Consider the following 25,015-nt stretch of genomic DNA (forward strand, 5'->3'; position numbering starts at 1 on the left):
TTCATCTGGCTGTTTGCTGCCTTTCCAGCCTAATATCTTTAGAAAAAATAATGCTATATTTTATGCAAATACGGCATAAATTTGGAGGCACTATTTTAGTTTCTGGTAAACAGCTAAAGAAATTAATACCTTTGCACTTGAATTGTGCTGACTAATCAGTGTTCTACAGTAATTCATTGAACACAAATTTTCCTCTACTCCAGTCAGGCTTCCGTCTCTACCACTCCATGGAGACTCCTAAACCAGTGGCCACTTTTCTCTTCTTACCTTACTTGACCTCTTAGCAGCATTAGTCATAGACACTTCTTCTTAGAAGCAGTTTATTGTTTTGGCTGTTAAGACATCACACTTTCCTCATTTTCTTCCTAACTTTAAGCTGTTTTGCTCAATATCTAAATGTTAAGTGTTCCAGGGCTCAGACTTGGGCCTCCTTTTCTTCTCTGTATTCATTCTCTTAAGGTGAGCTTGTCTGTCCCATCGCCTTAATATATGTGATGATTAATTTTAGGTGTCAATTTGGCTGGATTAAGGAATACCTAGAGAACTGGTAAAGCATTATTTTGGATGTGTCTATGAGGGTATTTCCAGAGCAGATTAGCATTTGAGTCAGTGGACTGAGTAAGGAAAATCACCCCTCAATGTGAGTAAGCACCATCCAATTGGCTGAGGATAGAACAAAAAGAAAGGAAAAAGAATTTTACCTCTCTCTGTCTTGGAGCTGGAGCACACTCTTATTCTGTCCTTGGAAATCAGAACTCCAGCCTTTGGACTCCAGGATTTATACCAATACTCCCCACCCGCTATGGCCTTCAATCTTGGACTGAAAGTTACACCATTGGTTTCCTGGGTTCTGAGGCTTTAGGACTTGGACTGAGCCACACTACTGGCATCCCAGATTGCAGATGGCCTGTAATGGGACTTCTCAGCCTCCATAATCATGTGAGCCAATTCCCCTGATAAATCCCCTCATATTTATCTTTTTCTTTCTCCTACTGGTTCTGTTTCTCTGAAGAACTCTGATTAACACAGATTTGGTACCAGGAATGATTCTAGTTTTTTTTTTTTTTTGAGACAGGTTCTTGCTCTGTCTCCCTGGCTGGAGTGCAGTAGCATGATCATGGCTCACTGCAGCCTTAACCTCCCAGGCCTAAGTGATCCTCCTACCTCAGCCTCCTGAGTAGCTAGGACCAAAGGCGCATGCCACCACACCCAGCTAATTTTTGTGTTTTTTATTTTTTGTAGAATGGAGTCTCCCTGTGTTGCCCAGGCTGGTCTCAAAACTCCTGGGCTCAAACAGTCCTCCTGCCTCAACCTTCCAGTGCTGGGATTACAGGCGTGAGCCACTGCGCCCAGCCTGAAGAAGATAATTTTAAGGATGAGTTTCGTTAATTAGTTTTGGGGTTCCCGGAATTGGCTCTCTAATTTGATGAGACTTAAAAATGCTAAGGAACCTACTTCTAATAGTACAGAGAGCACTGATAGTCCATAGTGTGAACTGTTTATATAGAGATATGCAGAAAATCTACATTTGATACTTCTAATTTACCACCTGTAAGAGGCAAGGAACTTGGCAACCCTGTATTTGATACTGTCAAAAATGTTGCCAGACAAAGTGATGAAAGAAAAGGGTGAGCTCAGGGTTTTGATTTCCTGACCCCAGCTCTGCCATAAATAGCCCAAGAGCTTCTTAGTATGCCCTAAGTCAGAGTCTTCTCTTCTGTTTCCACAGGTCTGAAATTGCAAAAAATCAAACACATGCTCTCATCATGTGATTAGCTGAATTACAATCAAAGTTGAAATCTCAGCCTTGTAAGGTGTCTGCTGTTAAAATGAGAGCATTGGCTGGGAAAGAATGGAATTCTATACATTTGGATGGGGATGTGTGGGAAGACCCTGATGAGGTTGGGGACATTGAGCTCCTAAATTCTGATGAGTCTTGTTTGCCAGCAGAAATGGCCTCCCTCCCCCAGTAACAGCATCCCCCTTACACTGGCCTTTCCACCTTTGTCTGAGGGGATTGACTCTGCATTGCCTGAGGAAACCGTAATGGCCTTCCTGGAGGCAACTGCTAAGCAAGAGGATGCTGAGTCTTCTCAGGACCCACGCCCACCACCCCTCTTTGGTTCTAGACCTATAGCTAGACTTGAGTCCCAGCAGCCCCTAAAGATGAGGTACAAAGTTTTACCCATGAGGAGACGTGCTACGTGCTAAAAAAGCTACTTGAGTTTTCTAATTTATACAAGCAGAAATCTGGAAAACAGGTATGGGAATAGATATTTAGGGTATGAGATAATGATGGAAGGAACATAAACTTGAGTCAGGCTGAATTTATTGTTTTTTTTTTTTTTTTTTTTTTTTTTTGAGATGGAGTCTCGCTCTGTCGCCCAGGCTGGAGTGCAGTGGCGCAATCTTGGCTCACTGCAAGCTCCGCCTCCTGGGTTCCCGCCATTCTCCTGCCTCAGCCTCCCGAGTAGTTGGTACTACAGGCACCCGCCACTACGCCTGGCTAATTTTTTATATTTTTAGTAGAGACGGGGTTTCACCTGTGTTAGCCAGGATGCTGTTGATCTCCTGACCTTGTGATCCACCTGCCTCGGCCTCCCAAAGTGTTGGGATTACAGGCATGAGCCACCACACCTGGCTGAATTTATTGTTACTGGCCCACCAAACACATTCTGCATTTAATATTGCAGCTCAGGGGGTTAGAAAAGGCAACAGTTGGCCAGGCATGGTGGCTCACGCCTATAATTCCAGCACTTTGGGAGGCCAAAGTGGGCAGATCACGAGGTCAGGAGTTCAAGACCAGCCTGGCCAAAATGTGGTGAACCCTGTCTGTACTAAAAATACTGGAAAAAAAAAATTAGCTGAATGTGGTGAAATGTGCCTGTAGTCCCAGCTACTCGGGAGGCTGAGGCAGAGAAATCACTTGAACCCAGGAGGTGGCGGTTGCAGTGAGCCAAGATCACGCCACTGCACTCTGGCCTAGGTGACAGAGCGAGACTCTGTCTCAAAAAAAAGAAAAGGCAACAGTTTATTTGGTTAGTTGGCTGAAACATGGATGAAAAGATGGCCTACTGTGAGCCAGCTGGAGGTGTCTGATCTACCTTGGTTAACACAGAGGAAGAGATTCAAAGGCTTAGAGAGAAGACTGGGTTGCTAGAGTGGATTTGTCATTTAAAATCTACTTACTCACACTGGTTGGGTCCAGACCACATACTTTTCAGCAGTACTCTGAGAAACAGATTTGTGAGGAGAACTCCATCATCCCTAAACGCCATGATTGCCCTTCTCTGTAGGCCGGACCTTAAAATGGGAACTGCAGTCGGTCAACGGAAAAATTTAAATGCGTGGGAATAATTGGATCCCAGGGTAGCAGAGGCCAAGTGAAGGGACTCAGTTGACAAAGGCAAGGTGGACATGGTTATCATAATGGACAGCAGAAGCAAGGCAACAGTCAGAATACTCTGACTCATGTAGGCCTATGGCATTGACTAATTTCGCTGTGTGGGCAGCTCACTGTCTGTTTTCTTCTCCCTTCTCACCTAGTCTGTCTTGGCCTACTACAATTTAAATTCCTTGAGGTTAGGGATTTTGTTTTATCATTGTTATATCTCCAATGTCTAGATTAGTGCCTGATAATGGGTAAGCATTAGAGAATGGATGTCTAATAAGTGTGTGTGTGTGTATATATATACACACATGTGTGTGTATATATATATATTTATATTTGTATTTTTTAGACAGGGTCTCTCTCTGTCATCCAGGCTAGAGTACAGTGATGTGATCATAGCTCACTGAAGGCTTGAACTCCTGAGCTCGAGTCATCCTCCTGCCTCAGCCTCCTGAGTAGCTAAGACTACAGGGGTGTGCCACCATGCCTGGCAGCTAATTTTGTAAAAATTTCTTTGTAGAGATGAGGTCACACTATGTTGCCCAGGCTGGTCTCACACTATGGGTCTCAAGTGATCCTCCCACCTTGGCCTCCCCAGTCCTGAGATTACAAGTATGAGCCACCATGCCCAGCCTATAAATACTTTTTTAATAGAAGAATATGCTGCTTATTTTTCTGGAAAATGGTTTTAATCCCACACTAAGTTGTAGAATTTCATTCCTTTTAAGGTTGAATAATAGTCTGCTGTATGTATATACTACATTTTGTTTATCCGTTCATCACTTGATAGCATTAGCAAGAATGTTTGAAAGTTTTCATGTATCTATCACAAGGTCTGACATACAGTAGGTGTTTGGTAGGTGTTATGTAAATGTTTGAATGAAAGAATTAGAGAAAGACAAAGTTTCTCACAGAAAATGACAGTTGAGCTAGGCCTTGATAGATTTTTGCAAGGCAGAAGAGTGATGATCTTAAGTCAATTTAATAAATACAACTGAGTGCTAATTACTCTGCAGGGTATTTAACAATGAGTTAAAACTTTTGTCTCAGGGAATATATAATCTAGTGAGAACAAAGGGAATGAGAAAATGGCTTTGAGTGAAAGTTTAATAGCAGGAGAGGTTCAAACAATATGCTTTGGAGGCTGAAAGGGAGAAAAGAGATATCTTTGTTAAAAGAATGTCGAAAACTGACCTTCATGGAAGAGATTGCATTTGCAGAATATCTTGAAGAAGGGGATAGGTTTGGACATGTAGAAAGTGGGAGGGGAGTAGCAGCAATAGATAACAATAGGGGCAGATATACGGAGGTGAGATTTTATAGCTGCTTTCTGTGAGATGTAGTCCTGTTTGGCTAAAAGATAAAAGTTTGTAAAGAAGAAGTGGCAGGGGATAGGAGGTTGGAAAGGGGTCATGTTTAAGAGGGCCTTGAATTCCAGAACTTGGGAGTTTGTATTTAATGTTGTAGGTAGGTGGGGAGAACCACTGCATTTTTTCGGCAGGGAAATTGTGATCAGGCTATATATATATATATATTCGTTTTGAGACAGAGTCTTGTTCTGTTGCCCAGGCTAGAGTGTAACGGTGTGATGTCGGCTCATTGCAACCTCTGCCTCCCAGGTTCAAGTGATTCTCCTGCCTCAGCCTCCTGAGTAGCTGGGATTACAGTCGTGTGCCACTACCCCCAGCTAATTTTTGTATTTTTGGTAGAGGCAGGATTTCACCATGTTGGCCAGGCTGGTCTTGAACTCCTGACCTCAGGTGATCCACCCGCCTCTGCCTCCCAAAGTGCTGGGATTACAGGCATGAGCCACCGTGGGGATAAATGTTGACTTCTAGCTGCTCCAGAACTGCAAGGTAGAAATGTATCTAGGATATAGCTAGAAATGTAGTTTAATGCTTAGGAGAGAGTATAGGGCCAGAGAAAGAGTCAAGCTACCATATGCATAGAGTAAATGGGATTTTTTATGGAAAAAATATATAAAATTTAAAAAGGTGGAGGCTGAAGGCAAAATTTTTTTTTAGGGAATAACTGGGGTCAGGGAGGAGACAGAAAGAGTGGTTTGAGAGGTTGAAAGAAAATAATAATTTCATCAAAGTTATGGAAGGATGAAATAAAGAAGGCAGAGAGTGAGGGAGAAGGAAGACCTGGGATAAAGGAAGGATACAGAGTCTGAATTTGTTTAGTCATTGGTGACTCTCAAATGAGAGGAATGAGAGTGAAACCAGAATACAGAGAGTAGTAGGTAGTGAGGAAATAGAGATTTTTCAGTTCAATAACTCTTATTTTTTAAATTGGTAAATAGTATTTGTTGTAGAAAATCTGGATACTTAACAAATCTTTAAGAATCTGCTATCTGCCAGACATTGGACTAGGTGCTGAGATGCAAGGAGGACTAGCATGATAAAGGCATGACCTTCAATTCCTTCATTCCTTCTCTCATCTCTGCTTAGAGTCCATAGTACATTATTATTAAAATTACCCATGTGAATATATTCTTAAACTTGCTCCTCTTCCTCCATTGTAGTCACGAGACTAAATTCCAACACGTGAATTCAGTTCTCCACCTAGTCCTTGCCTATACTTGAGCTGCTGAATGTGGAGAAAGGGATGTGACCACATGGACTGGTCTCACATTAATTATGACCACTAACCTTAAGTGACCTTTACAACTGCCCAGCTTAACTTCTGCATTTCCACAATGCATTCATCCCGCTTCCCCGTCACTTTCCTAAATGACAATTTCACATGTTCTTTTTTTCTCTTTTAAAGAACAACCCTTCTTCCCACTTTTAACTAAAGAACTTGCTTTTAATTTCACTGATAATGTGGACACAGTCAGACGAGAACTCCTTCATGCTCCTATTACCACAGCTGTCAACATATTTACACATTAATGTGAATAGTCTGCCGCTTTTCTGTTCCAGTGGATGACTGTTCATGTCCTTGTCCAGGGTCTGCTTCTCTGTTTGTGGACTGGATCCCATCCCATCCCTCTAATCTACTCAAGGACATCACTCTAGAAACTATCTTGTCCTCTTTTTTGGATCAACAATTTTTGTCTCTCTATTGAGTCTTTCCCATCAGCATATAAATATACTCTATTATCTCCCATTTAAGAATAGTAAATAATTGACCCAATATCTCTTTCTAGCTACTTCCCTATTTCTCTGCCCTTATTTACAGCAATATTCCTCGAGACACTTGCCTATGGGCATGTCTTCTTTGTCTTCTTTCATTTTCTTGAATCCATTCCAGTCAGGGTTCTATCCTTACCATTTAACTGAAACCATTTAGTCAGTTCATTTAGTGATAACCTGCTTTGCCAAACCTAATTATCATTGGACTTGGTTGATAATTTTCTCTTTGTTGAAATGCTTTTGTACGTGTTGTTTTTTAGGATATCACACTCTTAGTTCTCCTCTTACTTCATTAATTGCCCCCTTTTGGTTTCCTTTGCTGGTTCTTCCTTCCATGTCTCTGACCACTAAACATTGGCATACCCCAGTTCTTAGTCCTTGGACGTCTTCTTCTGTCCAGCTATACTCACCTTCAAATAACATCTATTGGCTGGCAACTCCTGAATTTCTGTCTTTAGCCCAGACCTTTCTCCTGAACTTTAGATTCTTTAAGTAGGCTGCTGGATCATCTGCTTTTGAATGTTTAGTAGGCATCTCAAACTTAAAGTGTCTAAAACCAAACTTTTTCCACCTTTAAACATATTCTTTTTTTTTTTTTTTTTTTTGAGATGACGTCTTACTCTGTAACCTTGGCTGGAGTGCAGTGGCATGATCTCAGCTCACTGCAACCTCGGCCTCCTTGGTTCAAGTGATTCTTCTGCCTCAGGCTCCTGAATAGCTGGGATTCCAGGTGTCCTCTACTACGCCAGGCTAATTTTTGTATTTTAGTAGAGATGGGGTTTCACTGTGTTGGTCAGGCTGGTCTCGAACTCTTGACCTCAAGTGATCTGCCCGCCTCGGCCTCCCAAAGTGCTGGGATTACAGGTGTGAGCCACTGTGCCTGGTCTAAACCCATTCTTTTTAAATAGCCTTCTTCATGTCAATAAATGACAATTCCATCTTCTGATTGCTTATGACATAAACCTTGAAATCATCTTTATCTTGTCTCTCTGTCATATTCGTATCCAAGCCATCAGCAAATCCTGTCAGCTCTGTCTTCAAAATATATTAAGAATCTCACTATTTCTCATGACCTGTACTGCTGTTACCCTCATCCAAGACACCATCATGCCTTGCCTAGATTATTATAAAAGTTTCACAGGTGATATTTCCACTTATACCGCTGCCCCCTTTGAACAGTCTTTTCTCAACCCAGCAGCTAGAGTGAGCCTTTTAAACAGCAAGATAGATTACATGATTCTACTGAAACCCCTTTTATGCCTCCATCTCACTCAGTAAAAGCTCAAGCCCTTACAGTAATCTACAGACTGTTATTACATAATCTAAGCTCCTTTTACATCTCTTACCTAGTCTCCTATTACTCTCCCTTTTGCTCGTTCAGGCCCAGCATCACTGTTCCTTGAGCTGTTCCTTGAGCGTGCCAAGCATGCCCTTACCGCACCTCTCTCTAGGACACTTCCCATACATGTCTGCTGTACTAGCTCCCTCACTTCACTTAGAACTCTGTTCAGATACCAGCTGAACACAGAGATTTTCCTTGAGCAATACAATCCTCCACCACAAGAACTCCTTTCCCTTTACTCTGCTTTATTTTTTTTCCCAATAGACTTACTACCATTTGGTATATTTAGTTGTTTATTTTTGTGTTCTCCCTTGAGAAATTTGTTATCTTCCTTAATAAACTGAAAGACAGAGATATGTTCCTTATGCTGTTAAACTGGAAGCTCCACGAGAGCATGGACTGCATCTGGCTTGTTTATCATATATCTGTAGTGCATTATGTAATTCCTGGCACATAGATATTCAGCACATCATTTTAAATGAATGAATGCCCTTTAACTTTAACAGAGAGGCCAGCTTGCAATTATTGTATGTGTGAGTGTACACATTTGTAGTAACTGTATATGATTAGATGGTCTTTCTCATGTACATTTAATAGAAATAATTTATCATTCATCTAAAAACTGACCTAAACATTGTTTAAATCAGCTTATAGGGTCAATCTTATTGCGTTTGACCTTTTACAAATCCCAGTGCCTCATTTATTATATAAAATGGCATGGCATAAAGAGAGATAGGGGCATAAATCTGCATGCTGCTGTAAGAAGAATTGAATGGGAATAGTACAGCATTTTGCTATGAATCAGCCTGCTGCGCTTTTAGATTATGCCTTATGGGACTTGCAAAACATTGCTATTTTAAACTTTAGTTATAAAGTATCTTTTAAGGGACCATTTAGATATGACTCAGTAAACAAAGGTGGCCTGAACTGTCCAAGCATGAAATTACATTCATCTAATATACATAGCTCTTCAAAAGCTATACTTTGTAAAATGGTTGAATGACTTGAATCATTTACATGTTGTGATAGCCTAAACAGTCATTTCTGAGAATTATAAGCAAGTGTAAAAGACAAAATAGTATAAGGTTCTAGAGTAATTATGCAGCTATAAATCATAGATTAAGGAGCTCAATTATGTTTGTGCATTAACAACAAAACCTTGAGTGTGTTGGTGATTGTGTGACAAATATTTATCATTCCTTTCATATAGAGATGGCTTCTGCTCCCTCCACAGAGACATACAACCACATATCTTTGGGTCCTTAGGAGATTTTTTTCTGTTCTTCCTGATTAAAAATATTGATAGAATTTAAATTTGAAAATTCATTGAGAATATAAACAAAAATAGAATTTATTTCTGTTTTATTTTTCTTAAGTGATTTTTTTGTTACATTTGTTCATACTGAATTCTGTGTAGATATGTTGACCTTTAATAACCAAGGTATTTTATGGACAAAACAATGCAAAAGTAATTATATATATATATGTATGTTCACACACACAATAACATGTCTTTTCACTCCTTCCAGCAACATTAACATAGTAAAACTTGTTTATTATGTGACACCAAGCTTTCACATCTCCATATGAAAACAGTAGTTCAGTTGAATTTGGGGGAAAAAAATCCACAGTTGTTGTCTTGTTGTTCACAGGAAGGGAGGCAATAATAAGTTAATAAAGATCTATCACCGGGATGGTAAATATGGCTTTTCTGATCCTCTGACATTTAATTCCGTGGTGGAGCTCATTAACCACTATCACCATGAATCTCTTGCTCAGTACAATCCCAAGCTTGATGTGAAGCTGATGTACCCAGTGTCCAGATACCAACAGGTAAGATTATGGAAGTCCTTGCTAGCTATTGAGCAAGTCATTATTTAACAACCTTATTTGATTTTATTTACGAGTGTTATCAGTTTAAAAGAACTAGCCATTTTATTATTTATTTATTTATTTACTTGATTTATTTACTGTTGCCCAGGCTGGAGTGCAGTGGCATGAATATGGCTCACTGCAGTCTTGACCTTCTGGGCTCAAGTGGTCCTCCTGCCTCAGCCTCCCCAGTAGCTGGGATCACAGGTGCATACCACAACTTCAGGGTCTTGCCATGTTGCCCAGGCTAATCTTGAACTCCTGGGCTCAAGCAGTCTTCTCACTTTGGCCACCGAAAGTGCTGGGATTATAGGCATGAGTCATTGTGCCTAGTGCCTATTTAAGATTTTAGATATTTTTGGAACTTATTTTGTGGCTACCCTTCTATAATATCTTATTGCATATACTTGTTACCTTTATATAAAAATACTTATGTTTATGTTTCCCACTTATACTTCATTTCTTAATTTTTAAAGTATTAATCATTTTGATGTGATTTAAAGGCTGATCTTAATATTATCAAAGGATTTGGTACATTTGTGTGCTTGATATTAATACAGTGACTTAAACTTGTACAGTTGAAATACAGTTTAAAAATAATAGATGGTTGAGGTGATATTTTCCTTTAAAAAATAGATATGGAAAAAGTCACATGTCAGAATTGTTAACATTCTTTATTTTTTTCTTTACCTGTATAGGATCAGTTGGTAAAAGAAGATAATATTGATGCAGTAGGTAAAAAACTGCAAGAATACCACTCTCAGTATCAAGAGAAGAGTAAAGAGTATGATAGGCTCTATGAAGAATATACAAGAACATCCCAGGTTGGTATATTTATGGTGTTTTGACTAGTATGTGTGCAATGTTTTAGTTACATCAAATTTTCTATCATTCACTTGATGATCTTTAGCTGTTTTAATGTCTTAAAGGCTTAAACAGCCTTTTTGAAACTTTGATGATATAAATTCCCCTCCCTTCTTAATTGGTTAAGGATATAATTTGTATCAGTTAATATTAACTGGTCACAAGTGACAAAAAAAAGAACAAAGGCTTCAGATAGAAATTTAGTTTTCTTTCATGTGTATATAGGAACTACAGGGGTGTTAGGGTAACTCCACTGTCCTCAGAACTTACAGGCATTTTCTGTCTTGATGCTTGGCTATCTGTGGAAGAGGGCTTACTCTAATACTGGCTGTCACAACCATATTCTAGTAAACAGGAAGGAAGAATAGGAAGGAGAAAGGAAGGTTCTCTATCTTTAAGACAACTTCCTAGAAGGAGCACACACTGCTTTCACTTTTATCCCACTGGCTAGAACTAAGTCGCATGGTCATACCTAGCTACAGGTCACAGCTAGCTGTAGGGGAGGCTGAGAAATCTAGTTTTTTTTGGTCAGGTGTGCTCAACTAACGTGGGGATTTACTGAGGAAGAAGGAGCTGATGGATGGAAATTGTGGGCTTACTAGTAGACTTAACTACACAGTTTTTAGATCATTAACTTTAATAACCAGTAATACTTACTTTTCATATTTATGATGTAGAGCAAAATTCTATAGAATAATCTAGTTTCTTTCCTTGGACTTCTTATGCCTGACTACTTTGATTCTTTTTTAGCTAGACTTGGTTTGATTTGCCCTAAGTTGTCACATAGTTTGTCAAAAGTGTTTGGAAATTTGATGAAGCTGGGTATCTTCAGAGAAGTTTACTTTTTATAATATTTGGGTAGGAAGTGGCTTAGGAAAATATATTTAACTGTATTTCTCATGTACATTCTCTTGGAATACAAGTTATTACTTTGAATATCAAATGATTTATAGAAGCGTTAGTCCATGTTGATTCTACTTAATTCCTAGTGAATTCTTAGTGCAACAGTAGCTTACCCTGGGCTCTTTCTAGTAGATAACAATAATGGATTTTTTTAGTGTTTACTTTCTATTTCATGAATTTCTGCTCTTTTAAATTTTTTTCTGCCTTTTTTCAGTTTAATTTTCTCTTTTCCTACTTCTTAAGGTGGAAATTTTGTTCATTCGTTTTAAAACTATCTTTTCTGGCCAGGCGCGGTGGCTCAAGCCTGTAATCCCAGCACTTTGGGAGGCCGAGACGGGCAGATCACGAGGTCAGGAGATCGAGACCATCCTGGTTAACACGGTGAAACCCTGTCTCTACTAAAACATACAAAAAATTAGCCGGGCGTGGTGCCAGGCGCCTGTAGTCCCAGCTACTCTGGAGGCTGAGGCAGGAGAATGGCGTGAACCCGAGAGGCGGAGCTTGCAGTGAGCTGAGATCCGGCCACTGCACTCCAGCCTGGGTGACAGAGTGAGACTCCGTCTCAAAAAAACAAAAAACAAAAAACTTTCTTTTCTAAAATAAGCACTGAAAGCAATACATTTTCCTCTAAGCACTGCATATATGCATCTCACAAATTTTGTCATACTCTGTTTTCCTTATTATTCAGTTTTTAATATTTTCTTTTTTTGTGATTTCTTCTTTTGCCCCTTGTGTTTTTAATTTCTAAATATTTGTGACTTTCAAATATATTATTTATTTCTAATTTAAATTAATTTTGTTGTTAGTAAATATATTCATTAAAGTTATATTCTTTTGACATTTATTGACCTAGATTTTATTTTATTATTGATATTTTTATGAGACAGAATCTTGCCCTGTCCCCCAGGCTGGAGTGAAGTGGCACCATCTCAGCTCACTGCAACCTCTGCCTCCCGGGTTCAAGCAATTCTCCTGCCTCAACCTCCCGAAGAGCTGTGATTACAGGTGCCCACCACCATGCCTGGCAAATTTTTGTATTTTTAGTAGAGACAGGTTTTCACCATGTTGGCCAGGCTGGTATCAAACTCCTGACCTCAGGTGATTCGCTCATCTCAGCCTCCCAAAGTGCTGGGATTACAGGCGTGAGCCACTTTGCCCGGCCAGCTCTTTTTTTATTTTTATTTTTTATTTTACTTACTTATTTTTTAAGTAGAGATGGGGTTTTGCCATGTTGGTTAGGCTGGTCTTGAACCCCTGACCTCAAGTGATCGACCTGACTCAGCCTCCCAAAGTGCTGGGATTACAGGCATGAGCCACCGTGCCCAGCCACAAACAAAGCCATAAACAACTCTTTAAGAAGCTTATCTGTGATTTGAAGAGAATTTTGGAATAAGAGTGCTTTTTTTTCAAAGTGTTGTTACCAGAGCTTGCTTATATGCTGCTAAGAAGGAATCATTAGACTGGGAGAGTTACTAATGTAAAAGGGGCTAGCTGATATGATGGAGTGAAGGACCCAGAAAGGAAAGGGAGCTGAGACCCAGAGCACATGTGAATAAAGGGAGGGGAAGGGAGAGAAGAGGTGAACAGGTAGGTTTATAGTTTCGGTGGCAGGTGTAGTGGTATAGTGGCATTGTTTATGGGGGACATGCTGACTTAGTAGTGATATCAGATACTTTTCCCTTTGCTGTTCTACTTACCGATATATATATACCAGTGTTAATAAAATCTAAATTATTAGTGTTTTCTTTGAAGATCCAGGGCCAGAACTTTATAGGTAATTTCTAACCTTGCAAGGGAGCTAAGGCTATCCACTATAATTTAAGAGTTGTAGAATTAGTACCAAGATATTTGGCATATGGGCATTCTAGTTAGTTTTTAATATTAAGATACATATGATGTAATCTCAACTGTATGGACTATCACAAGGTTCCAGCCTCCCTCATCTGCTAATCCTCTAATGTTCTAGCCCTACTAGGCAATTACTATTCCTTGAACATGCCTTGTTATTTTATGTATACATTATACCATGCCTCCTTTGTGCAGTGCTGCATTTTCTTCCTCTATGTCAGTTCTTTAAGACCTAGCTTAAGTGTCACCTCCTCTGTGAAGTCTCTGTAAAGCAATAAATAACTAGTTAATATCACTTGGTTGCCTCTTCCATGACATGAAACCAAACCTTATTAGAGTTCAGAAATCTATTCCACCTGTATATTCTGAGTCTTAGAGGGCAGGCTTCATGTTTCACAAATCTCTATCACCAGATGGTAATTTCTTTGTAGTGGATTCTCAATAATCAATTGTTGAAAATGACAAATGCTTAAACTGGGTGTGTGGTGCCCTCCTAAAGTCTCAACTAGTTGGGAAGCTGAGGTGGAATGATCCCTTATTTTAAGCCCAGGATTTCAAGTCCAGCTTAGGCAACAGTTTTAAAAAAACTAACCCACCCGCCCACCCACCAGCAAAACCAAAACCAAAACCCACCCCAGCCTAATAAGTGCCAGATAATGTAGGAATTATCCTGTAAGCATCAGAACTTCTAGAATTATAAACATTCAGGTAACAGTTTTTCTAGACCCTTAGGCATATTTATTGCCTTTCTAAAAAGCAAACTGAACAAAATTTAACCTTCTGAAGATTTTCGGGGAATTGTGATTCAGGTGTTTTTTTTGTTTTTGTTTTTGTTTTTTTTTTGAGACAAAGTCTCGCTCTGTCGCCCAGGCTGGAATGTAGTGGCACAATCTTGGCTCACTGCAACTGCTGCCTCCCAGGTTCAAACGATTCTCTTGCCTCAGCCTCCTGAGTAGCTGGGATTACAGGCGTATGCCACCACGCCTGGCTAATTTTTGTATTTTTAGTAGAGACGGGGTTTCACCATGTTGGTCAGGCTGGTCTCGAACTCCTGACCTCGTGATCTGCCCGCCTTGGCCTCCCAAAGTGCTGGGATTACAGGCGTGATCATCTTATTATTCTTAAGTGCATTGGACTTTAGCAGCTATTTTTCCCCTTTTCATTTTCTTCTAATCGGATTAATCTACTGATGAATCTGTTTGGAAAACTAAGCACATACTTTAGAAATGAGAGTAAGAATAAATAGACTTTATAAGACTCTTCTGGGAGTAAGTCTTTGTGCTTTGGTGCATGGACTCTTTAGCTCTATCCATTCACTCTTTCAGCACCTTTTGGGGAATAGCACTATAATAGGTGCAAAATCAGAATTTGGTCCTTGTCTTCAAGGTGTTCAGGGTTAATCTCTCTTGGCAGCTCAGAGACCTTTCTGTGGTTCTTAGCGATATATTTCACATAATGGTTCTTTTTCATTTATTTATAGTTTTTAAAAATTTTTAAATTTCTTATTTTTTACATGGAATCTTGTTCTGTCACCCGGGTTGGAGTGCAGTGGCGTGATCTTGGCTCACTGCAACCTCTGCCTCCTGGGTTCAAGCGATTCTCCTGCCTCGGCCTCCTGAGTAGCTGGGATTACAGGCACACACCACCACACGCCTGGCTAATTTTTGTACTTTAAGTAGAGACAGGGTTTTGCCATGTTGGCCAGGCTGTCTTGAACTCCTGACCTCAAGTGATCTGCCTGCCTCAGCTTCCCAAAGTGCTGGGATCACAGGTGTAAGCCACCACGCCTGGCCTGTTTTATAGTTTAAATGATGTATTTTACATATAGGTAATAGAGTAGAGATTGAATAAAAGCTCTTGTTTTAGTCCTCCTAAACAAGGGGAAAGACTTTTGAAAGACTAGGTGTTATATGGGATTACATTAATAACTAGAATTGTAAAATTTAAGACCAAGGTTAGAAGAAAATAATAAAGATAATGAAGCCTGTGTTTTTTCTTTGTCTCTTCTGTAGGAAATACAGATGAAGAGGACTGCAATAGAAGCTTTTAATGAAACAATTAAAATATTTGAAGAGCAGTGTCACACACAAGAACAACATAGCAAAGAGTATATTGAGCGATTTCGCAGAGAGGGGAATGAAAAGGAGATTGAACGGTAAGTACTTAGTACCTCCAAGGGCATCAGTGAGACAGGATTTCTTTTCTTCCCCAATAATTTCTGTCTTGTTTGCTTTTGCCCCTCAAACTGCACAGCCCTACTATTGGAACCATTTGCTGTTTCCACTAATGGCACCAAATTGAACTTCCTCTCTCCTCTGCTCTTTCTTCATTCTCCCAAATTAACTCCTGCTTATCCATTAGGACTTCAGGTTAGATACCATCTTTTCTAGAAATTGTTCCCTGATTCCAGAGACCAATTTAGGGGCTGTATTTTGGGTCCCTACAGTGTCTGGTCCTGATCCCTAGTGTAACATTTACTGAATGCCATGCCCACTCAACTGTAAACTCATCGAGAGTAGGCATTGGTGGCTTATTTTCCCTGGTAGCCCTAGTACCTACTTATGTATGGGAGTACATAATGGGTGCTCATTTAATATTTTTTTGAAATGGAATCAACTTTGGCAGCAGTCTGAGAATAAATTGTAGTAGAACAAGACTAGGCAGGAACACCAGCCTGGCTTGCACATGACTGCAGTGGTTGTGGTCATCAGGTTAAACGATAATGAGGGCCTGGACTAGAGAAGTAGCAGAAAAGAAGTGGGAGGTCATGGGAATGCTAGGGACTTTATGCCTGACTAGATATGGTAGGTGTGGGAGAAGTCAAAGATTATTCCTAGATTTCTGGTGTGAGAGACTGGAAGATGGTGTTTTTCACCCAAATAAGAAGTACATGAGGAGAGTCTAGGGTTGGAACCAGTGAGTTCGAGGTTTCTGTGAGAACACAAATGGAGCTCACTGGGGAGTGGGCAGCTGATTATTTGGATTTAGAACTTGGTATAGAAAGGATTTGGAAGGCATAGGTGTGTAGCTGATGGTAGATGCTAAGAATGAAATTACACAGAAAGAATGAGTAGCAGGAGAAGTAATGGATTTGATAACTAAAAGGATATTGAAAGCCTGTCAAAGCAAATTTAGCGGAGTATTGGAAGACTAAGCTAGATTGTAGTGGGTTGAGGAGTGCTAAAATGGGTAATAAATATAAGTAATTAATATGCAATGGAAAAGCAAAATTATTTCTCATATTAGGACCACAGTATTAGTGTATTATTTTCTGTGTGCCTGAGTTTAGAGCTAAGTGCTGTGAGGCAGTGTAGCTTAATGGCATGAGTTTAGAGCTAAGTGCTGTGAGGCAGTGTAGCTTAAATGATTAAAACTATGGGCTTGAATTCTGAATTGGCCGTTTTATTAGCTGTATAACCTTAGGTGAATTAACTTAACTTTTTTCAGTCTGTTTTCTCTTCCATAAACTGAATAATATCTTGTTGGAATGCTAGAGAATTAAGTAATATATATCTTGGCACATGATGGGCTTTCAGTAAATGATAATTATTTATTTATTTGAGATGGAGTCTCTCTGTGTTACCCAGGCTGGAGTGCAGTGGTGCCATCTTGGCTCACTGCAACCTCTGTCTCCTGGGTTCAAGTGATTCTTGTGCCTCAGCCTCCTGAGTCACTGGGATTATAGGCGCCCACCACCATGCCTGGCTACTTTTTTTGTATTTTTTAGTAGAGACGGGGTTTTACCAAATTGACCAGACTGGCCTTGAACTGCTGACCTCAGGTAATCCACCCGCCTTGGCCTCCCAAAGTGCTGGGATTACAGGCTTGAGCCACTGCGCCTGGCCTAATGATAATTATTATTAACGATAAAGAAACAGAAAAGGATTTGTAGTTTTGTTGCAGAGGGAAGTAAAGTAGCATGATACGTTTTGTTTTATTTTATTTATTTATTTATTTATTTTTTGAGACAGAGTCTTGCTCTGTTGCCCATACTAGAGTGCAGTGGTGCGATCTCGGCTCACTGCACCCTCTGCCTCCGGGATTCAAGTGATTCTCCTGCCCCAGCCTCCCAAGTAGCTGGGTTTACAGGTGCGTGCCACCACACCTGGCTGATTTTTGTATTTTTAGTAGAGATAGAGTTTCATCAAGTTGGCCAGGCTGGTCCTGAGCTCCTGATCTCAGGTGATCCACCCACCTTGGCCTCCCAAAGTGCTGCAATTACAGTCATGAGCCACTGCGCCCAGCCTATTTAATTTTTTTATTATTTTTTGAGGTAGGATCTTGCTCTGTTGCCCAGGCTGGAATGAAGTAGCATGATCATGGCTCACTGCTGCCTCAACCTCCTGGGCTCAAGGGATCCACTTGCCTCAGCCTCCCGAGTTGCTAGAAGTACAGGCAAGCGCCACTGCTCTGGCTAATTTTTAAAAATCTTTTTGTAGAGATGGGGTCTTGAACTCCTGGGTTCAAGCAATCCTCTGCCCTCAGCTTCCCAAAGTGCTGGGATTACAGGTGTGTGTCCAGTCTGTGAGGTTTTAATAGTAATATAAAGCCACATACTGAGTGACAAGGGAATAATGTAGACAGTTGTTACCATAAGGGTTCAGAGCATAGCAAAACTTTGTGTGTTGGAAAAGCTTATAGCCATCATCTGTTGAGTGCTTACCAAGATAATGTCAGGAAATGTTCTTGTCTTTTACATCTATTGTCACTTTTAATTAACAGAAAATCCCAGTGAAGTAAGTACTGTTGTAGGTACCCATTTGTATTAGTCCATTTTCATGCTGCTGATAAAGACATACCTGAGACTGGGGCAGTTTACAAAAGGAAGAGGTTTAATTGGACTTACAGTTCCAGGTGGCTAGGGAAACATCACTCACAATCACAGTGGAAGGGAAGGAAGAGCAAGTCACATCTTACGTGGATGGCAGCAGGCAAAGAGAATGAGGAAGATGCAAAAGCAGAAATCCCTGATAAAACCATCAGATCTCGTGAAACTTATTCACTACCATGACAACAGTATGGGGGAAACTGCCTCCATGATTCAGTTGTTTCACTTGGTCCCTCCCACAACATGTGGGAATTATGGGAGTATAATTCAAGAGGAGATTTGGGTGGAGACACAGCCAAACCACATTATTCTGCCCTGGCCCCTCCCAAATCTTGTATCTTTACATTTCAAAACCAATCATGCATTCCTAACAGTCCCCCAAAGTCTTAACTCATTTTAGCATTAACTCAAAAGTCCACAGTCCAAAGTCTCATCTGAGACAAGGCAAGTCCTATGAGCCTGTAAAATCAAAAGCAAGCTAGTTATTTCCTAGATACAATGAGGGTACAGACATTGGGTAAATACAGCTGTTCTAAATGGAAGAAATTGGCCAGAACAAAGGGGCTATAGGGTCCATGCAAGTCTGAAATCCAGCAGGGCAGTCAAATCTTAAAGCTCCAAAATGGTCTCCTTTGACTCCATGTCTCACATCCAGGACATGCTGATGTAAGAGATGGGTTCCCATAGTCTTGGGTAGCTCTGCCCCTGTGGCTTTGCAGGGTACAGCCTCCCTCCTGGCTGCTTTCACAGGGTGACCTTGAGTGTCTGCAACTTTTCCAGGCACACAGTGTAAGGTGTCAATGGATCTATCATTCTGGGGTCTGGAGGACAGTGGCCCTTTTCTCACAATGCCACTAGGTGGTGCCCCAGTAGGAACTCTGTGTGGGGGCTTCGATCCAGCGTTTCCCTTCCACACTGCCCTAGCAGAGGTTCTCCATGAGGGCTCTGCCCCTGCAGCAAACTTCTGCCTGGGCATCCAGGTGTTTCCACACATCTGAAATCTAGGTGGAGGTTCCCAATTCTTGACTTATGTGCACCTGCAGGCTCAACACGACATGGAAGCTGCCAAGGCTTGGGGCTTGTACCATCTGAAGCCATGGCCTGAGCCCTATGTTGACCCCTTTCAGCCATGGCTGGAGTGGTTAGGATGCCGGGCATCAAGTCTCTAGGCCGCACACAGCTCAGGGACCCTGGGCCCAGCCAACTAAACTCCTTTTTCCTCTAGGCCTCCAGGCCTTGATGGGAGGGCTGCCTTGAAGACTTCTGACATGCCCTGGAGACATTTTCCCCATTGTCTTGAGGATTAACATTTGGCTTCTTGTTACTTATGCAAATTTCTGCAGCTGGCTTGAATTTCTCCTCAGAAAATGGAATTTCATTTTCTATTGCATTGTCAGGCTGCAAATTTTTCAAACTTTTATGCTCTGTTTCCCTTTTAAAACTGAATGCTTTTAAGAGCACCCAAGTAACCTCTTGAATGCTTTGCTGCTTAGAAATTTCTTCTGCCAGATACCCTAAATCATCTCCCTCAAGTTCAAAGTTCCACAAATCTCTAGGGCAGGGGCAAAATGCCATCAATCTCTTTGCTAAAACCTAACAAGAGTCACCTTTGCTCCAGTTCACAACAAGTTCCTCATCTCCATCTCAGACCACCTCAGCCTGGACCTTATTGTCCATATGACTGTCAGCATTTTGGGCAAAGCCATTCAACAAATCTCTAGGAAGTTCCAGACTTTCCCACATTTTCCTGTCTTCTTCTGAGCCCTTCAAACTGTTCCAACTTCTGCCTGTTACCCAGTTTTAAGGTTGCTTCCACATTTTCAGGTATCTTTTTAGCAATGCCTCACTCTGCTAGTACTAATTTACTAAATTAGTCCATTTTCATGCTGCTGATAAGGACATACCCAAGACTGGGCAATTTAAAAAAGGAAGAGGCTTAATTAGGCTTACAGTTCCACGTGGCTGGGGAAGCCTCACAGTCATGGTGAAAGGCAAGGAGGGGCAAGTCCCGTCTTACATGGATGGCAGCAGGCAAAGAGAGAATGAGGAAGATGCAAAAGCAGAAACCCCTGATAAAACCGTCAGATCTTGTGAGACCTGTTCACTACCACGAGACCAGTATGGGGGAAACACCCCCATGATTCAATTATCTCTTCCCGGGTCCTTCCTGCAACCTGCGGGAATTACGGGAGTACAATTCAAGATGAGATTTGGGTGAGGGCACAGTGAAACCATATCACCATTTTAAACAGATGAGGAAATGAAGGCACTGAGATGTTAAATAACTTGCCCATGGCCCCACAGCAAGTGACAGCAGAGATTCAGACGTAGGTAGGCTAATTGCAAAACCATAGTTCTTAACTGTTGTGTTGTGCTACCTCTTGAATATCAAACATATAGCTTTACTTGTTCAGTCATTGCTGGATTCAGGGCCCAAACAAGGTTATTGAGATTCTCTCTCACATTGTATTTTAGCTCAGTTTTTCTCTGGGTTGATTTTATTCTCAGGCAGGCTTTGCCAGTGAAGTGACAGTATAGCTGCTGGGTTGAGAACTGCATATTCATAATTTAGCAATTCGTGTGGAAAGAGATAATTTATTTTAACAATACAGTTCTAGCAAATGTTCTAGAATTGACTCCCATTGGATCAGTTTGAGTCTTATTCCTATTCCTGAACCAGTCACTGTGGCCTGAGGGTAGGGGTGGGATAGAGTGGAATATTCTTATTGGCCAGTCTGGGCCATGTGTATTTACATCCCTGGATCTGAGATGGGGGAATGAATCCTTACCTCCAGGGAACATCAGGGTGCTAATACCAGAAACGGGAATGGATATGGGCCAGGCAAAAACAAATCTTCACCCTGCATAAGATATTAGGACCTCACTGGGTACAATGGCTCACGCCTGTAATCCCAGTACTTTGGGAGGCTGAGGCAGGCAGATAGTTTGAGACCAGCCTGGTCAACATGGCAAAACCCCGTCTCTGCTAAAAATACAAAAATTAGCCAGGTGTGGTAACTCGTGCCTGTAATCCCAGCTACTGGGGAGGTTGAAGCAGGAGAGTTGCTTGAACCCGGGAGGCAGAGGTTGCAGTGAGCTGAGATCATGCCACTACACTCCAGCCTGGGGTGACAGAGCGAGACTCAATCTCAAGAAAAAAAAAAAAGAAAAAGGATATTAGGACCATGCTCACTCAGTAGGATCTGTCTGCTTGATTTCTATTTTAGCCTTAACATGTCACATATTTTTACAGAATTATGATGAATTATGATAAATTGAAATCACGTCTGGGAGAGATTCATGATAGCAAAATGCGTCTAGAGCAGGATTTGAAGAAACAAGCTTTGGACAACCGAGAAATAGATAAGAAAATGAATAGTATCAAACCTGACCTGATCCAGCTGCGAAAGATCCGAGATCAACACCTTGTGTAAGTAGTCTGGGAGTGTATGGGGAGGGAGACACTAGTGCCAGGTTACTACCAGCACTAGAGACGTTAGAGGTGGGAGAAGAGATTTGTAATTGAGAATTGGCCGGTAAGATGGTAAGAATTTAGGAAAATGGCCTTGGTAGTTGTAGGGGGTACCAGAGTTAATCTGAAGTTAATATGTGGAGCAAACCAGAATATAGGATTCTTGATTCATAGAAATGCCTTGGAAATCTCAGAGGCTGGCTGTGGCATGAGTAAAATGCTATAACTTAAGAAGAACAGATTAATGTTTGGCTAAAACATAAAAATCAGAATCTTTGTTTACATAGTAGAACTGAGTGGGGAATTTCTATTTCCTCTGAGGGGAAATAGGTTCTAGGCTGGGCACAGTGGCTTACGCCTGTAACCCCAGCACTTTGGGAGGCTGAGGTAGGCAGATCATCTGAGGTCATGAGTTCTAGACACCAGCCTGGCCAACATAGTGAAACTCCGTTTCTACTAAAAATACAAAAATTTGCTGGGCATGGTGGCACATGCCTGTAATCCCAGCTACTTGGGAGGCTGAGGCAGGAGAATCACTTGAACCCTGGAGGCAGAGGTTGCGGTGAGCCGAGATCACACCACTGCACTCCAGCCTGGGTGACAGAGTGAGACTCCATCTCAAAAAAAAAAAAAGAAAAAAAGATGGTGAAACCCAGTCTGTACTAAAAATACAAAAAATTAGCTGGGCATAGTGGTGGGTGCCTGCAGTCCCAGCTACTTGGGAGGCTGAGGCAGGAGAATCGCTTAAACCTGGGAGGCAGAGGTTGCAGTGAGCCAAGATCGTGCCACTGCACTCCAGCCTGGACAAGAGTCTCAAAAACAACAACAACAAAAACAAAATGACGTTCTTTATTTAAATAACAGAAATGTGTCTATAGAAGGCACTTGAGGTAATTTGAGTAGTGAAACCTAATTCTTTAGGATTAGGGAAAACTATATAATTTAGCCAAATATAGGCATAATAGAGATAATATCCAAATATAAATGGAAAGATAGTATCAGAATAAAATGTGTGAATTATATTTTTAGAAACATAAGTAACTGCTTCGTAGGACAGAATGCATGAGAAAGGAAGATACTGGATATTCGGCTTAGTTCTAGGTAACAAATAGGCTGTTCTGAAATACATTTATGGGTGACCTTGATGCATGTAACACCACTCAATTCAAACTACTAGCAGGAGAAGACAGAGCAGAGACCTCTGAATCTGGGTTTTCCATAGAAACCTTGGGTTCTTTGTGTGAGAAAGAGGGAGAAGATGAAATATACACCCAGATTGGAACTGTGGCAGAAGAGTTTCAGTAGAGGAAGATTTAAGATGATTTTTTTTTTTTTCTGAGACAGAGTCTCACTGTGTCACCCAGGCTGGAGTGCAATGGCATGATCTCAGCTCACTGCAACCTCCACCTCCTGGGTTCAAGTGATTCTCATACCTCAGTCTTCTGAGTAGCTGGGAATACAGGCATGCACCACCATGCCCAGCTAATTTTTGTATTTTTAGTAGAGACGGGGTTTCACCATATTGACCAAGCTGGTCTCAAGCTCCAGACCTTAGGTGATCTACCCACCTTGGCCTCCTAAAGTACTGGGATTACAGGCATGAGCCACTGTTCCCGGCCTAAGGTGACATTTTTTGGGGTAAACAATTACAACTATACCATGCTGAGTAGTTTTTAATAACAGCCCTCTCAAGAGATCATTTTAGTTTGCTATTGTGGCCAAAAGTCAAGCCGAGGGTATATAGCATACTGAAGAGCTTTGTAAAGAAGGCAAGGAGGTGCTGTCATCTGTAAGAAGGGTGTGTCTGCTCTTGGAATGCTCACGTGGTTCTGGTCACATCATGAAGCTGAAGAAAGGCCCAAGAAGGCTGTGCTTTACACCAAAATCATGAATGGAAGTCCGTCTTTGCCCTGAAAAGCAATAAGAAATACAAGGAATATATCCCCCAAGGGGCATGAATAAGTGTAGTGTCTTAGTCTGTTCAGGCTGCTATAACAAAATACCATAAATTGGGTAGCTTGTAAACACCATGAATTTCTCTTCTAGAGACTAGGAAGTCCAAACTCAAGGCACTGGCAGATTTGGTGTCTGGTGAGGGGTGAGGATCTGCTTTCTGGTTCATAGATGGTGCCTTCTACCTATGTCCTGGTAGAAGGAGCTAGGGGTCTCTATCAGGCCTCTTTTATAAGGGCACTAATCCCATTCCTGAGGGCTCTGCCTTTATGACCTAATCACCTCCCAAAGTCCTCACCTTCTAATACCATCACCTTGAGGGTTAGATTTTCCACCTATGAATTTTGGGAAGATACTAACATTCAGACTATAGCATGTGACAAACCAGACCTTGGAAGTTTCTTTAATGGGTTTTATAAACTAAATACAGAAGAAAGAAAGAAAACAACAACAACAAAAATACAACAAAAAAAACCATACACACCGAAAAAACCAGAAAAAACAAAACAGTAACACAACAACAACAACAAATATAAAAGAGTTTAGATAACATCATGGATGACAAATTCATGACCTACAAGTAAGGACAACTCAAGTGCAGGGAGACACAGACAGCCATTACCTCCTTTGGAAGGGCTGCTTCCAGGAGAATAGTTCAGTGTCCCATAGTCCATGCTTTGATGTTTCTAACAGAGAATTATCTCTGGGCTTGGTGGACTCGATCTATTCTAATACTGGAATTTGTGTTGTCGGTACTGAAGGAGACTGTAGTAAAATATGTGTCTCGTATTAGCGTTGCTGCATGATGCTGAGTATGATCTCTCTCTGGTCCTGTTTTAAAGGAATAGGTTGGGATTCTGTGATACCTATCTCAAGATTGTCATTAGTTCTTTAAGCCCTCTTTGGATGTGGTCATTTCCCTGACTGGCCACTGCATAGCCCACAAGGATTCTATGTGATTGTCTGCTGAGATCTTGGTGTTCTACTAGTAGGATATTCTTGAGTGTTTAAATACAGAATTTAAATATAGAAAAAATATTCTATGATATAATTCCATTTACTGGAAGCTCAAGAATAGGTAAAACCTATCTATGGTGATAGAATTAAAAATAGTGATTATTTATGGTGAGGATTTTGATGGGAAAATGGGATGAGGAACCTTTAACGGTTCTAGAAACGTTCTGAATCTTGAATCGAGTGGGGTTCCATGGGTTTATACGTAGGTTAAAATTTATCATCAGTACACTTAAGATTAATGTGCTTTATGTGTATTATAACTCAGTAAATACATTAAACATTTCTTAGGTATCAGTTTTTTAAAAAATTCCCTTTCAAAAAAAGGAATTTTGTTGTTAATATGCAATTCTTTTTCCTCATGAGTTTAAGGCTAGCTTTCATGATT

General features: G+C 40.9%; 1 protein-coding gene across 2 annotated transcripts in view; it reads left to right on the forward strand.

Moving 5' to 3' along the window:
* Positions 1–25,015, forward strand: part of PIK3R3 (phosphoinositide-3-kinase regulatory subunit 3) — a 99,106-nt gene that overhangs the window by 61,198 nt on the left and 12,893 nt on the right. For both annotated transcript variants that reach the window (XM_023221488.1, XM_023221487.2), the window contains 4 exons: positions 9,526–9,706; positions 10,444–10,569; positions 15,373–15,515; positions 21,442–21,618. In XM_023221488.1, the coding sequence (XP_023077256.1) occupies positions 9,526–9,706; positions 10,444–10,569; positions 15,373–15,515; positions 21,442–21,618 (627 nt within the window). The remainder of the gene's footprint in view (positions 1–9,525; positions 9,707–10,443; positions 10,570–15,372; positions 15,516–21,441; positions 21,619–25,015) is intronic.

The sequence above is a fragment of the Piliocolobus tephrosceles genome, chromosome 1, assembly GCF_002776525.5.
Source record: "Piliocolobus tephrosceles isolate RC106 chromosome 1, ASM277652v3, whole genome shotgun sequence".
Lineage (NCBI taxonomy): Eukaryota > Metazoa > Chordata > Mammalia > Primates > Cercopithecidae > Piliocolobus > Piliocolobus tephrosceles.